This window comes from Glycine max, chromosome 20 (assembly GCF_000004515.6).
Source record: "Glycine max cultivar Williams 82 chromosome 20, Glycine_max_v4.0, whole genome shotgun sequence".
Lineage (NCBI taxonomy): Eukaryota > Viridiplantae > Streptophyta > Magnoliopsida > Fabales > Fabaceae > Glycine > Glycine max.
The window spans coordinates 30097185-30114224 of record NC_038256.2 but is presented as its reverse complement, the minus strand read 5'-3'; the positions used below and the strand labels follow the sequence as shown (position 1 = coordinate 30114224).

Sequence of the window (17040 nt, the reverse complement as noted above, 5' to 3'; positions counted from 1 at the left end):
CATGCGGGTAGGCATTATCTCAAGCTCTCCAATTCGTCGGCACATGGAGAGAGGCATTAAGTTGATACTAGCTCCCAAGTCAATGAGAACTTTACCTACAACAACCTCGCCAATTGAACACGGTATAGTGACATTTCCAGGATCTTTATGCTTTGGTGGAAGGATGCGTTGAATGACAGTGCTGCAATTTCCTTCCATAACTATTGTGTCACTGGATATACCGATTCTTCTTCGTCAACATGTCTTTTAAAAATTTGGCATAGAGGGGCATTTGTTGGAGAGCTTCTCCAAAAGGCAAAGAAATTTCCAGTTTCTTGAAGATGTCAAGAAATCTGGCCAAGTCTCTTTCCTTGTTTTTCCGGGAAGGTACCAAAGGGTATGGTACTTCCTTGCCTTCAGTAGGAGTAGTCTATTTCTTCTTCTCTCGTGTAGCCTCACTCTTGCCCTTCTTTTCCTCCTCATCAACCTTCTCTTTTTCTTTTTCCTATTTTTGATTATTTTTTCTTTTTCTTTTTCTTTTATTTCTTTTTGTTTTTATTTTTCGTATTCTTCCTTCATCCTTATTCCTTCTTGACTATCTTTTATTCGGGTCTCTCTCTCCTGGTCATCTTCATCTTCCAAAATATCCTCAAGTTTAATAGAGTCTGAAACTGATTCCAGTGCCGGCTCAGCTACCGACAGTTGTTTATATCCCTCCACCTTCTTTTCAGCTCTACCTTCATCAGCCTGAATTGCCATTCTGCTCCTTGTCATGACAACTTTACATTCCTCCTTCAGATTCTTCTTAGTATTTGCAGTAAAGCTACTTGACGGCCTATCCGCCAATTGCTTTGCGAGCTGGCCCACTTGGACCTCCATATTCTTAATGGCAGACTCCGTGCTCTTCTGGTTAGACATTGAAACCTGCATAAACTAAGCTAGAGTCTCTTCTAGCTTCGTTGTACACTCGTAGAGACTAGGCCTTTGTTGTTGCGGCCTTGTGGACGGTCCACCCTGGTCTCTATTGAATTGATTCCCAGGGTGGTTCCTCCAATGTCCCTGTTGTTGGTTGTATTGTTGTCCATGCTGGAATCCAGGAAATCCACCTGCATTAAAATTATTTATGGGTTGGTTCCCCATGTAATTGACTTCATGAGCTGTTGGTTCTTCATTGGGGAGACAACATCCAGAATCATGAGCTCCACCACAGATGACACACCCTGCAACCTGCAAAATAGTAGATGGTGAAGATTGTGCAGAGTGTATTTGAGTTGGCAACTTACTTAGTGTCTCAGTCAATGCCTCAAGTTGCTTAGATAACAACTTGTTCTGTGCCAACAATGCATCTTGTGATGTAAGTTCCAGTAAGCTTCTCTTTGTAGGTATGTGTGGAAGCAATGCCTTCCAAGGTTATTTTGATGATGCCAAAGAATCAAGAGTCAAGCAAAATCCAAAGATTCAGGAATTAAGTTTGAAGAATCAAGATTCAAGTTTCAAGAATCAAGATCAAGATTCAAGAATCAAGAGAAGACTCAATCAAGATAAGTACTAAAAAAGTTTTTCAAAATATTGAGTAGCATAAGAAGTTTTCACAAAATCATTACCAAAGAGTTTTACTCTCTGGTAATCGATTACCAGAAGGTCGTAATCGATTACCAATGTTTTAAAACGTTAAGATTTCAAATTTCAAGAGTTATAACTTATGTTTAAACAGTTTTAAAGTATTTTAAACTTGTGTAATCGATTACACAATACTTGTAATTGATTACTAGAGCTTCTAAACGTCTTAATTTTCAAAATTCAAACTGAAGACTCACATCTGTTGATGTGTAATCGATTACACCTTAATGGTAATCGATTACCAGTGACTAATTTCGAAAAATACATTTCCAAAAGTCATAACTTTTTAAGTGGCTAGTTTTAAAGAAATTGCCAAGAGTCACATGCTTTGACTTGAGTTATCAAGAGATTATAAATATGTGGCCATGGCATGAATTTCAATAATCAATAATCTATCTGTTAGTGTTTAGCTCTACTGAGTTTTAAAAGATTGGCTAAGATTTTGTTAAAACATAAGCACTTAGACAATGAAGGAAAGCTGGAGTTGCTGCACATGATGTCCAACGTTATGTCAAGGAATCAGATTGGGCTCCACAATGCACAAGGCAAGATAAAAGGTCAAATGAAGAATTGAAGCTGCAGGATCCACGATGTCGGATACAATGTCCAGGACATCCTGCCCGAAAATACTGGACACATAAATCTGTTATATCTTTAACAGATTATTGTGCAGTTAGCAACAGATTAGATGATCTATCTTTTGGAACGAATTAAAAGATAATTAAAGTTCGAATTACAAACTTGAATAGTTCGTTCAGGGATTAGAGATTAAAGATAAAAACTAAAAGATCAAACTTTATCCTTTAGATCTTTAAGTGCAGATTTTTCAGGAGAATGATAGATCTTATCCAGCGCAAGTTGTTGCAGCCCAGATACACACACTGCTATATAAACATGAAGGCTGCACGAGTTTTCTACCAAGTCCGGGATTGAAGAGTTATTTTGTGAGTTTTGGGACTTGAGTGTTTTGTGAGCCACCTTGATGGTACCCTAACATCAAGTGTTGGACCTGAGTGTGTAGAGTTGATCTCTTTTGTTCAGAGAGCAATCTCTGGTGTGTCTTTGATTTATTTGTAAACACGGGAGAGTGATTGAGAGGGAGTGAGAGGGGTTCTCATATCTAAGAGTGGCTCTTAGGTAGAGGTTGCACGGGTAGTGGTTAGGTGAGAAGGTTGTAAACAGTGGCTGTTAGATCTTCGAACTAACACTATTTTAGTGGATTTCCTCCCTGGCTTGGTAGCCCCCAGATGTAGGTGACGTTGCACCGAACTGGGTTAACAATTCTCTTGTGTTATTTACTTGTTTAATCTGTTCATACTGTCAAATATAATCTGCATGTTCTGAAGCGTGATGTCGTGACATCCGGTACGACATCTGTCATTGGTATCAGAATTTCACTATCTTTAAATCATCCTTCAACATCTTTCAATCTCTTTCAACAAGTTTCATAACAAGTTCTTTACAGATCTTTCTGATTCATTTCTCTTCATCTTTCTAAAAGTTTTTGTTCAATACTTTTTCTTTCAAGAAAAGTTCTTTGATAAAAAACTTGTGCTATTCATCTTTTTCATTCTCTTCTTCCTTTTCCAAAAGAATGAAGGACTAACCGCCTGAATTCTTTTGTGTCTCTCTTCTCCCTTACAAAAGATTCAAAGGACTAACCGCCTGAGAATTCTTTTGATTCTTCCCTTCCCCTTAAACAAAAGATCTCAAAGGACTAATTGCCTGAGATATCTTTTGTTTCCCCTTACAAAGATTCAAAGGACTAACCACATGAGAATTCTTTGTCCCAACACATTGGAGGGTACATCCTTTGTGGTACAAGTAGAGGGTACATCTACATGGGGATTGTTATATTGAGAACAAGAGAGGGTACATCTCTTCTAGATCATTTCAAATGGAGGGTACATCCACTTGGTTATTCAAAGAGAACAAGGAAGGGTACATCCCTTGTGGATCTTTGGCTTGTAAAGGATCTTACAAGGTTGAAAGAAATCTCAAGAACCATAGGTTGCTTGGGGACTGGATGTAGGCATGGTTTATGGCCAAACCAGTATAAATCTTGTGTTTGTCTTCTTCTTCCCTACACTCTTTAATTTCCGCTGTGTACTTTTAATTGCCGCTTTTACTTTTGGTTAAGTTTTTGTTTCTATTCTTTACTTTCTTAACTTTGTAGTAAAAGCCTAATTGAGTTTAGTAACATTAAGAAGGTTAAATTTTTAATTAGTCAAGACACGTTCATAATTAATTCAACCCCCCTTCTTAATTATTCCAAGGCCACTTGATCCAACAGTATGTGGGCTCTATCTCTAAGAATAGCAATGTCACTTGAAGCCATATTTTCAATGAGATCCATGGCTTCTTCAAGGGTCTTCAACTTTATTTTTCCCCCTGCAGAAGCGTCCAATAGCTGCTTGGACTACGGTCTTAACCCATCTATAAAAATGTTGAGCTGTATCGGTTCTGAGAATCCGTGAGTGGGCGTCTTTCTCAATAAACCTCAGAATCTTTCTAAGGCCTCACTCAGAGATTCATTGGGAAATTGGTGAAAAGAAGAGATGGTTGCTTTGCCTTCTGCAGTCTTCGACTCAGGGAAATATTTCTTTAAAAACTTCTCTACAACTTCATCCCAGGTCTTCATACTGTTCCCTTTAAAAGAATGAAGCCACCTCTTAGCTTCTCCAGATAGTGAAAACAAAAACAAACTCAACCTGATTGCATCTTCCGGCACACCAGCCAACCAAATGGTATTGCATATTTCAATGTAAGTGGCCAGGTGTGCGTATGGGTCTTCATTTGGTAGACCATGAAACAAATTATTTTGAATCAACTGTATCAAAGAAGGAGGATATGTGATTGTTTGTGCCTAAACCTCTGGCCACGCTATTCTGGAAAAGAATTGTGGCACAGTGGAACTTGAGTAATCTTCCAGGGTCACTCTTCTTTGCTCTTCAGCCATAATAACTTCTTCAACAAAATCAGTATGTGATTGCCCTGCAATTGGAAAGCTAGAAAATGCCTCGGAAGATCAAGGTTCTTCTTCTGGAGTTGCGGCTACTTCCTAAATCCTACAAAAAATTTCTTATTCTCTCTGTGTTACGCCTCCTGCAAGTAGCGTTAATCTCCAAATCGATGGGGATCAAATCACCAGTAGTAGATCTTCTTTGCATACAAGAGAAATAGAACAACAATTATCCAGTTCAAATAACAATGAATTTGTACAGTAACTAAAATATGAACAAATAGAATCAATGAATCAAAGAGAAAAATATAAAGCAATGCCGTAAAACTGAACTAAACTCTTCTAATGAACTAAGTTCCCCGGCAACGGCACCATAAATACTTTGTTCCCCGACAACGGCGCCAAAAATACTTTTTTCCCTGGTAACGACGCCATAAATACTTTTGTTCAATTTCCCGTATGGTTCCTTTTTCTCCAATGTTTAACAAATATATTCAAGGGAAATGAAATATCGAAAAGCGCACCAGGTCGTCAAGTATTTAAATTTAAAATGGAGTGATACGAGTATCGAACTCAGGGAACATGCTTATTAGAAAGAGTTTTATTCAGAAGTAAAGCATTATGGAACAAACATTGATAATTGATGGTTAAAGCAGAAATAAACTAATTCTATGGTAAAAACAGTAAATGCAAGTAAGTAAAAGTTGACAGCAATAGGTAAAAAGCGTTGGGTCTTTCTAACAAGCTAGTTGGTGCATATGAGGATATTTCTCTAATTAGTCATGTTCTTGTGTTCTATGTTGTTGCCTAAAGTACTAAACCTCGATCCCTCGTAAGTTTAGACTAATTTAACCTAAGCTTTGTCTACAGATCCCTCTTGTAAGACTAGGCTTAACTTAAACAGCATTATCATCATAGCATATTCAGAAAACAAAACCCCACAATCCATCCCTGGTAATGTAGTTATTTAGTTCTGCTTCTATCAAGTTCTAAGGCAACAATACATTTCCCAATGCTAAATTCACCTAACAGTACACACAAATGGGTGATTAGACCAAGAGCATGCAATAATTAAGCATTGAAAGAAGCATTGAACACACAAAAGACAATTAATTAGATATTAAAGATAATTACATCAATTGTTCCTTAGAAATCCCCAACTAAGGTGTTTAGCCAGCCATACACAAAAACCCTAACACAAATGAGATAGAGAGTACATAATAATTGTTGCTTACACAAGAAGGGGGATCCCTCCTCCTCTTCTTAGCACCTCAAAATCACTCCAACACTCACTAATCTCTCTAGAAATGTAGAACTCTAGGCTTCTCTGCACAACTACTCCTCGTTGCTGCCTCTAGAGCACTATTCTCGAAGTCTGTGCAAAAATATGTAGCTTTGGTCTCTCAAAATCGCACCCTAATTCTGACAATTCAGGCTTAAATAGGCTCTAAAATCGTGACGTTGCGCTTAGCGTCACCCTCGCGCTTAGCGCGAGTAAGTGGATATGGGCTTAGCACCAGTCGTGCGCTGAGCCTACCAAGAGACGAACGTCTCGCTTAGCGAGCTGATCTCACGCTTAGCGTGCGGTCTTGATTCTTGTGCTCTTCCAGATTCCCTTGTCACGCTAAGTACACTGAAGCTGCGCTTAGCGTTGGATACACTTCAAGACTTGGCCTCCTTTAAACCTGAAATTATGCAAATTTTATCATTAAATCAAATGGGGAACTATACAAGTTTTAGAGAATGTTTTAGAGAATTGGGGAACTATACAAGTTTTAGAGAATGTTTTATATACAAAAGTTAGTCGTATAAGACGACTAACAGTGACCTATGACTTCCTCTATAATAGTCACTAAGTTCTTTACTTAGGCTCTTGCAAGAGTCGTGACTACTACAGGAGGCATGTTTTTTTTTTTTAACTCTTTTAGTATTTTTTTCTTTCTTCTTCCCTTATTTGTTCCCTCTCATCTTGAGTTATTTCTACCCTCTCTTTTCCTTTTTTTTCTTTCTTTCTAGTGTTTCATTCCATAACTTGAGGGAACTCAACTCATCTAATATTCTAGATAGAGGGTCCTTGTGACTAATACCCTCACCATTAACACTTGAAGAATGATGACTCATGTTGGTTCCTAAGTTGTGGTTCTTTCTTGTTGAGGGTTTGCAAAAGGTAAAAGCTAGGGTTCAAAAGAACTCAAGATAAGCGGATAAGCAAGAAGAAATTATTATGCAATAACAAGATAAACTAGGGGTGACTAGTAAGGAAGCTATAAAAGTAAACAAGAAATTAAAGTGCAAGAAATGCAAACTAGCTGGATCCTAAGAGTGTTTGGATGACCTCATTTAAGGTTCCCAACAAAACACTCACTATCCTATGGGAAAATTGCTGAAAATTATTACACACAAATGGAAGTAGGGTGACCTATTGGAGGCTCCCAACTTACTTCCAATGAAATGCCTTTTTGTCACAAAATTTGAAAGCGAAGCAAATTTCCAATTACAAAATTACAAAAAAAGTCCTCAATTTTGGTGGTTATTCTCTCTGTGGTGTTTCACTCAATTTGGAGTACTTCTTAGTCCAATAGCTCTTAAGGTGGTTGCCCCTTGCTTCTTGACTCAAATTATTCAAGGGATGACACCAATCCTTCTTTCCAATTTCCTATATGGCAACTCACAAACAAGGAAATAAAGAGACAAGCAATAACCAAAGACCAAAAACTGAAATGAAAGTTAAACCAATAGAGTTTTAACAAGATAAATTTTCAAGGATTATTCAACAATTAAAGCAATGAAAAGCACATAAAAGCAAGCTAGGACTTAAAGAGAAACTTAGAATGGCTCTAAAGTAGAGTAAAGAAGAATATAAAAAAAACTCAAGAAACCTCTAGTTTGGGAACTTGTTTTCACACTAATTTTCAATTGAAATTTTAGAACTAAGATTGGTATAAAATAGGCACCAATTATAGAACAAATTTTGAGCCAAAACAACAAGCACTCTTCCCTTTCACTTTTTTTTCCTGGACACTAATTTTCCTTCCAACTTGTGTAATTTTTCTTATTTTTTACTTTTATCCAAATCACTTGGTTATTTTTTTCAAATTTTTTTCCAGATGTCTAGAAAATTAAGAAAAACCTACAGCTTAAAATTCGCAATGACCAATTCCCAATAAATTTTACAAGTTCGTATGTGCAAGTTGCCAACACAAGAGATTTCAACCTAGAAATCAATAGTAGTGTTTACGTTGCTTAAGGCTTGGATAACACAATTCAAGAGAGCTTAAGACTTATTTTGATTCACAAATCCAGCCACAACTCAATTTCTTCATAGGCATCATATAGGAAACTTAGAAAACAAAACAAAGTTCAACAAGAAGATGTCTTCTAGGAATTGATTTAGAACATGTTATGAACTAAATAACATGCATGAATTAGACTCAAAATTCAAAAGATATGCTAAGAATGAAAAGAATACATGAACAAATTTATCTAGAATTCAATCAACGAAATCAAAATTCAACACAAACTTAGAACATAATGTGACAATTATTATGACTAAACATGACTCTAAGACAACAAGGATTTACACTTAGATTTTTGTGTGTTTTTTTCTAATCAATATTTTGGAAGAAAATTTAGAACCTAAAATCAACACAAAAACATGATTCAAGAGTAGATCTATAAAATTTGAACCAGAGAAATGAAAGAACAAGTGTAGATCTAAGATTTAATCGGTTTATTTTTTTTAATATACTCTAAACAACACCAAACAACAAGAAAATGGAGGATATACATGGAGAATAAGATGAAGAACAAGGAGTTAAAGTGAATTAACCGAACAAAAAGATAGAGGAAGCAAAAGAACATCACCAAGACGAAGATGCTCTTGATACCACATGATGTAGCTCCATGTAGAGCTTGTAGGTCTTGAATCTTCTTCATCAATGGATTCCTTTGCTTCTTGAAGATCAATGGAAGCAGAATGGAGATGGAAGAAAGATGATTGGAGATGCCACTTCAAGGAGAATATGAGTCAAGAAGAAGCTCACCACCATAGGAAGTCAAGGATAAGAGCTTGAAGGTAGGAGAAGATGAGTGGAGGGAGATGGAGAGAAGGAGCACGAAATTTTATGCCTCAAATGGGGTCTGAAATTTGAAGTGTAATTCTCAAATGATCAAAGTTGAAAAATTCACATACATGGCCTCTATTTTATAGCCTTAGTGTCACACAAAATTGGAGGGAAATTTGAATTTCTATTCAAATTTTACTTGAATTTGAAATTGAATTTGTGGAACCAAATTTTGGAGCCAAAATTTTACTAATTATGATTATTGAATTTTAGCTAAGGTTCAGCCCACTAATCCAAGATCAAGTCCATGATTCTCCACTAAGTGTGCTTAGGTGTCATGAGGCATGTAAAGCATGAAGGACATGCACAAAGTGTGACTATATGATGTGGCAATGGGGTGTAGTAAGCAAATGCTCACCTCCCCCTCTAAAATTTAATTGGATTAGGCTCCTCCCAATTTAATTCAATTTATTTTCCAACTCACCCATCAAATATTCACTTAATGCATGTGAAATTACAAAGCTACCCCTAATACAAAAGCTTATCTAGGTGCCCTAAAATACAAGGGCTGAAAAATCCTACATTTCTAGGGTACCCTACCTACATTATGGAGCCCTAAATACAAGGCCGAAAAGTAAAGAAATCCTAATCTAATATGTATAAAGCTAAGTGGACCCAACCTTGGCCCATGGGCTTAGAAATCTACCTTGAGGTTCATGAGAACCCTAGGGTCTTCTTAAGCAGCTCTAGCTCAATCCTCTTGGAGCCTCTTGCTCATGGCTCCTGTGACTGGTCTCTTCCTAGGAAGGATTGCATCAGCAACTTAACATGTTCTTATTATGGGGGAGTTTCAGGGCATTCCATTGAGCATTGTATGACCCTGAAACATAAGGTGCAAAGTCTAATCAATGCAGGCTGGCTAATATTCGAGGAGGACAATTGCTTGTGAATTTTGACGTTGTCGAGCGACACTATGCATGGTACTTGGGGAAATTTGAAGGTTTTTATTAGATGTCTTCAATGACTCATTAAGATTTTCAAGTTTATGCCATTACTGTAGCCAACAGTCACAATGCTGATAATATGGATAAATTTGATGCCCTTGTCTCTCATTCTCTCACAATTACATCTTTGCATATTTATTTTAACATTCATTAGAATGTGAATGTACATTGTTGGTTTGTTTGCTCAAGTGAACTATGCTCCTGATTTGATCTCCAAGTTTATTCAATTAGAAATTGTTCGTTCTACACGTTTGGTGAGGGTGTCATAAACGACGATTGAAGTAAAAGAAAATGTTTGATTGATTGTGTTTCAAATAAAAAATAAGAAGTACGAACATTCATGTTACCTCATTTTATCATTCTTAAAAGTTATCTTTTTGAGAGAAAGGTGAATCATCAAGAACAAGAGTCATTCGACTTAATCTATCAATTAAATATTTCTCGTCCTTAAAAATTCATTTTCGAGAACCTACACTGTTTCTTTCATTTTTCCTTGCTGCAGGGTCATGATAAAAAAGACAACAATAGATACCATAGAGCCCTATACCGGGGCAATTAGAGGCACCATGCATGAGCCTCAAGCGGACCTAGGGGCAGATCAAAAGTTCTCACCCGGTAGGTTGAAAACTCGGAAGGGCGGCCTAGGAAAAATCAGGGTAATGAAAAATAAAAAGAAGAAAGAATAAGGAGCATGTTTATCAAAGGTTTTGTCCCAAAACACAAACTATAAAAGGATCTAAGTCAAGATTTGAAATGAAACATGGTCGTGTTCCAATATCCAAAACACTAACTTATCCCTTGCTACCCCCTCTGAGTCAAAGCATATTTTTTTCAAAGAAAAACATAAAAAAAACAACAAAAACAAAATAGAAACCTTGAGTAGGAACCACCGCTAAATTGATGGGAAGAGAAATGCAAACAACACATGCATGAAGTTGGGCAACAATTAAAAGAAAAATAAAATAAAATCCGGCAAAGGCGAGTGAAGAAAAAGAGAGACAAAAGATCTCCAGATTTTACAAGGAAGGCACAAAAATTATAATAAGGATTAATGTATAAGACAAAAGGAGTAGAGCCCAACCCAAAAGGTACAAGCAACGCTCTTGAGGTTCTTACTCTATATAACCCTTAAACACTCTTTGAGCCTCTCTGGTCCTTTCTTTTATAGCCCTCTTACCAAAGCCCATGTGGATCAAGGAATGACTAATTTGGCTTTTAAGTTTGGATTCTAGAATGGAACCCGCACACGCTTGTTATTATTGAAAAAAAAGATATATATATATATATATATATATATATATATATATATATATATATATATATATATATATATATATATATATATATATATATATATATATATATATATATATATATATATATATATATATATATATATATATATATATATATATATATATATATATCTTTTGATGTTTAGTCGCTCTATTGAAAAAAAGAATCCTTGAGGTTTCACACTTGCATATTTGAGAAGAAAACTCATTCGACCAGGAGCTTGTGGAAAATGCTCAAAGACAATTGTGATAGTAGGGTACATTTGATGTTTAGTTGCTCATGCAGTCTCCTTACAATTCATTTTGAATCCATGGGTAGCCTTTGTTGTATAAATTCTTTCGGGATCAGCCTATGTCATCAAGTTTTAGTGGGATCGACAGACCCTTGGCATCATTCTATGACTTTAAATTAGGAAAGTTTCACTTGTTCACATACCAAAGTGTGACAATCCATTGCCATGCTTCAATAGGGCGCACCATCGATCCCCAAGCCTTATGTTTCCTTGTTGTGCAGAATAATAGAAGGTTTTAAACAAAAAGAAAGGGACGAACCCTAGGATCAATATTTCAATTGATTGATTAAATGTCAAACGGCTCCACTACCATCATCCAAAATTTTCAGGTGATTAAATCAAAACATATACTCTAAGGGAGTCCCCAAAGAGATTTGCAAAAGATAGGATGAGGTTGCATGAGTTATTACATCTTTTAGAAAGAGACAATCAATATGTATTTTTTCACACAAAAAAGAGGGGAAGAAAAAAGAAAACAATTAAGGTCACCAAAATAGGGAAGAATTTCATGAGCATTACACAATTTTCATGATTTAAAACCTTTTGCATTACTAGATACAAAGCCTACATTTACTGCATTTCAAGATGAAGGTTGCATGCATCTGCATCCCAAAAATCATGTTAGGTTATAAGTACATAGATTTCTCTTTATATACCAATTTCCCAAATCTAATGTCCTATCTTTTGAGTTTAGGATGAGAGGCCCTCTCTAAGAGTCAACCTCTTTCTTTCTCATAAGGTTGAGCCCTTTGGTACTATTACCTATTGGCTTATTTAATAGGACTCAATGTCCTCCGCCTTTATCTTTCATAAGACTAAAAGTCCTTGCCTTTATCTTTCATAGGACTCAAATTCCTCGCCTTTATCTTTCATAGAACTCAAAGTCCTCGCTTTTATTTTTCATAGGACTCAAAGTCCTTGCCTTTATCTTTCACAAGACTCAAAGTCCTCACCTTTATCTTTCATAGGACTCAAAGTCCTTACCTTTATCCTTCATAGGATTCAAAGTCCTCTGTCTTTATGCATTCATAGGATTCAAAGTTCTTTGTCTTTTACATTTCAAAGACTTCAATATCTTCTATCTTTTACACTTCAATAAGACTTCAACGTCTTTTATCTTTCATAAGACTCAATAGGACTCAATGTCCTTGTCCTTATCTTTCATATGACTCAATGTCTTTGTCTTTGTGCTTCTCAAGACTCAATGTCCTCTATTTCTAAGCGTTAAAAATAAAAATAAAAAGAACATCAAATGACTTCTGCTCTTATGCTCTATAGGACTTCAATGTCCTCTCTTTTTATGTTTTTTTAAAGACTTCAAGGTCCTCTATTTGGTGTTATAGGACTTCAATGTCCTTTTGCTTTTTTGGTTTAATTTATTTTGTTTTCTCTGGTGTCCGTTTTAGATAGCAAGGTCGCACGAACAAAATTTGTGTCCTTATCTTTACTTCCCTTTTATTTCCATTAAAAGATAAGTAAAGAGGGGAAACTGTCATACCCTAATTTCATCCGGGGACTATCATTCATTGATCTTTTGATCCTTACTAGTCAACTTACAGTGTTGAACGCCAATTATAGTGCAAAGCAACGAACCATTCGGTGTTACAATTAGGAAGACAAAAGATACCAAGAAAGGAGGTCAAAAGGGCCTTTCCTTGTTTTTCCTAGGCCCTAACTTGCCTAGGCCAGGATTTGGCTCACCTGGGCCACCAAATAACTTCAAGGCTAATGGACTAGCTCGCTTGGGCAAGCTACAACCGCCTCAAGATGACCTTTTTCCTATAAATAGGCATCCTATGGGTGTTTTAAAGGGTTACAAGGTTTAGAAGTGGAGGGAATTGAGAGAATTAAGAAAGAAGAAGAAGAAATAGGAGGAAACGAAGTCGAGGCGCTACTAAATCGTGACCGTGATCATTCTCTACATCATTTTCTTGTTATGTGTTCTTCGTGCGACCGTTGATTAGTTTTATTTTTGAGGATTGAATGTAATTTGTACCCTTAGGGATCCCCCTTGTTATTATGTGCACATCCATCTTCTCCATCTATCATTGGCCATTATGTTTTTCTTTGTAAAGTTTAATCTTAACCGATCACTAGTGTTATAAAGTTGTCTTTAAAGAGATTCAAAGTTAATAAACCAAACCAAGATAAAACCACTCATAACAAATTTCTTTTTATCGAATATCACCTGAGATCATTTCAAGGTCCAACGTCTTAACGATTCCCTCAATTTTTCAAATTTAAAATATTGTTTCAAGGTCCAACGTCTTAATGATTCTCTCCGCTTTTCAAAATTTAAAACATCATTTCAAGGTCCAACACCTTAAATGACTTTTTGTTCGCAATTAAAATGAATCTTTCAAAAGCATCAAATCAATTTAACACACAAACATTTAGACTTTAAAGAACTACGTGGGTCTAAATTCCTCATCGCACCAAAGGATATGTAGGAGCAAGGGCAACCTCCTTGTCGACCCCAAAAAAGTTAAAAAATATAAAAAAGGAAAATAAATAATTTTGAAGTCACGTTTCGCACACTCGATTAAAGGTTGTCATCCCTTGTGACGGGCGCGTGGGGTGCTAATACCTTCCCTATGTGTAAACAACTCCTGAACCATTATTTTCAAAATTTGTAGACCTCTTTTTGGTTTTCCTAACGTTTTCCTCAAATAAACATTGGTGGAGACTCTGCTCATTTTTTCCCTTGGAGACGAACGCTTTGTCTTATCTATTTTTCTTTCGTCGTCCCGTCGTGAGGTAGGTTGTGACAGGTGGATTTTGAGGATTCAACTCCAATTTAAACAATCCTCTTGGTATGGTGGTTCAGTGGCAAGCAACAGTGGATCATGGTGGCCCTCGGTGGTCGTGGGTGGTAGAGGAGGAGGTGTTAGGGATTGGGTGGGAGTTTGGAGAGAAAAAGAGTGAAAAATTGTGTTTTTCACGTTGAAGAACGTATTTATAATCTGCAGATCTTGCTTAGAAGCTTGTCTCGCTAAGCGGGTGTCCACTTTTGGTGCTAAGCGCAACTTTTCATGATTAGCGCAATTCCTCTCGGGTTGGGATTTGCACTGAGCGTGATAATTTGTCGCACTCATGCAATTCCCTCTCGGGTTAGAATTGCGCTTAGCGCGCTTTTGTATATGTATATAAATACTATAATATATATATATATATATATGTTTCTATCATAAATAGATTGGACATTATCTTTTTCATCGAAGGGTTACTAACTATGTCGAATGGTTCTTCCATAGGTAACTTCTTTGTATCTTCGATGTGTGTGAGTCCAAAACAAGAGAAGAGGTACCAGCAAAAGGAACTCTGACACTCAAGTGAGGGTTTGGCTCAAAGACACATATGATGTCAAAGGATTATTCAAATGAATAGTGGTCTTTACCTAGAGGTTCTTCCCATTTTATACTGACCTTATTGGGCCATAGATCTCTGGGCTTGCATATACTGATTACCAGTTAGGTAACATGCTTCTTAAAGCTTGTTTAGCAGCTCTTGACTAAATAATTACCTTTAAGTAAATTTATTAACTATAGCTAGCGCCAAATGGTGCTCGATACTTGTATACATAGAAGATCGAAACTTGTTGTATGGAATATGTGAGCACATGATCGAAAAAGTATTGGTCTATATTGGCATGTCACTCCTATACAAACGACCTATTACATCGGTTATTTTTGGCATACAACGTCAGTTATGAATTGTTGTAGTAGCGGACGTCATAGAAAGCCTTTGCGTCTTCGACGATGGTTCCTTAGAGCAGTCTTAGAATATGTTACATTCTAAAACGGTTTTTGAAAGAAAACTGTCTTGGAATATGACAGGCACATCTTAAGATGATTTCGTCGTGGGAACCTGTGAATGTATGAATACAAGATTTTGATGATGCCAAAGAAGAATCAAACAAGGTTGCTTCAAAGGATAAGCATTGCTTCAAGATTAATACAAGGTTACCTCAACAAACAAAGCCTTGCTTCAAGATTAACTCAAGATCAAGCATTGCCTCAAAACAAAGTGTTTCCAAGACATCCAAGGCTCTGGTAATCGATTACCATGCAGTGTAATTGATTACCAGAAGATGTAGAAGCAAGTTTCATGATGATGAACCAAGCAATTTTGATGATGCCAAAAGCCCAAGTGATTGATTCAAGACTTCAAGATCAAGCATCAAGAATCCAATCCAAGATTCAAGATTCAATAGAAGAAATCAAGAAGCAACAAGTCAAGACTTCATATAAGATAAGTATTAAAAGATTTTTTTCAAAAACCAAATAGCACAGTTTTGTTTTACAAAAGAATTTTCTCAAATTTTCAAAGTTACCAGAGTGATTACTCTTTGGTAATTGATTACCAGTTAGCAGTAATCGATTACCAGTGACCAGTTTGGTTTTCAAAAAATTTTCAAATGGTTTGCAACGTTCCAAAATGATTTTCAAACAGTGTAATCGATTACACTATATTAGTAATCGATTACAAGTGAATCTGAACATTGGAATTCAAAACCAATTGTGAAGAGTCACAACTTTTCATAAAATGCATTGTGTAATCGATTACACCTTTGTGGTAATCGATTACCAGTGAACAGTTTTGAAAAAAAAGTTAAGAGTTATAACTCTTAACAAGGTTTTCTCAAAAGTCATTACTCTTCCAACGGTTTCTTTGACTAGACATGAAGAGTCTATAAAAGCATGACTTTGGCACACATTCAAAACACATATGTGATATTCTTCCAAACAATTCTTTTACACAATCTTTCTCTAACCATTGCCCATTGCTTTCTCTTTTCCAAAAGGCTTTCTAAACTTTGTTTCAAAACTTTGTTTTTTCTGCAAGTGGAAATTCTGCTAAAAACAAAAGTGTGCTATCTTTTCATTCCTTTTTCCTCTTGACAAAAGATTCAACGGACTAACCGCCTGAGAATTCTTTTGATTCTCTCTTCTCCCTCTTGACAAAAGATTCAAAGGACTAGCTGCCTGAGAATTATTTTGATTCTTCCCTTTCCCTTTAAACAAAAGATTTCAATGGACTAACCACCTGAGATATCTTTGGTTTCCCCTTACAAAGAATCAAGGGACTAACCGCCTAAGAATTCTTTGTCTTAACACATTGGAGCGTACATCATTTGTGGTACAAGTAGAGCGTACATCTACTTGGGTTGTTATACTGAGAACAAGAGAGGGTACATCTCTTGTGGATCAGTTCAAGTGGAGCGTACATCCACTTGGTTGTTGAAAGAGAACAAGGGAGGGTACATCCCTTGTGGATCTTTGCTTGTAAAGGATTTTACAAGGTTATTGGAAATCTCAAGAACCGGTGGTTGCTTAGGGACTGGATGTAGGCATGGGTTGTTGTCGAACCAGTATAAATCTTGTGTTTGTCTTCTTCTTCCCTACACTTTTTAGTTTCCACTGTGTATTTTTTATTTCCGCTTTACTTTTGTCTAAGTTATTATTTCTGTTCTTTACTTTCTCATAACTTAGTTGTAAAGCCTAATTGAATCTAGTAACATTAAGAAGGATAAATTTTTAATTAGTCAAGACACATTTTTTCGCTTCCGGCAAGTGTACCGGATCGCACAAGTAGTATAAAACGGTAAGAACCGAGTATCGAACTCTCGGGGAACTTGTGTTATCTGGCAAGCTATTTCGATAAATAGGCTTCTGGTATGAAAATATGACTCTGGTTACGAACAAGTATTTAAACTATCCAGGCAAAAAGAAAGAAAATCACGCAAGAGAAATACTGTGTAAAAACAAGTAGAAAATGCATTGGTTTTCCTCATAGGTTCTTGATGCTAAAAAGGATGTTCTC

The 17040-nt window shown here is 36.3% G+C and overlaps 1 protein-coding gene across 1 annotated transcript in view; it reads right to left on the bottom strand.

The window, feature by feature from the left end:
- Positions 1-912: 912 nt before the first annotated feature.
- Positions 913-17040, bottom strand: part of LOC100817015 (dnaJ homolog subfamily B member 4-like) — a 34555-nt gene continuing 18427 nt past the window's right edge. Inside the window, exon 2 of the mRNA XM_026127413.1 lies at positions 913-1206. Coding sequence (XP_025983198.1) covers positions 913-1206 — 294 coding nt within the window. The remainder of the gene's footprint in view (positions 1207-17040) is intronic.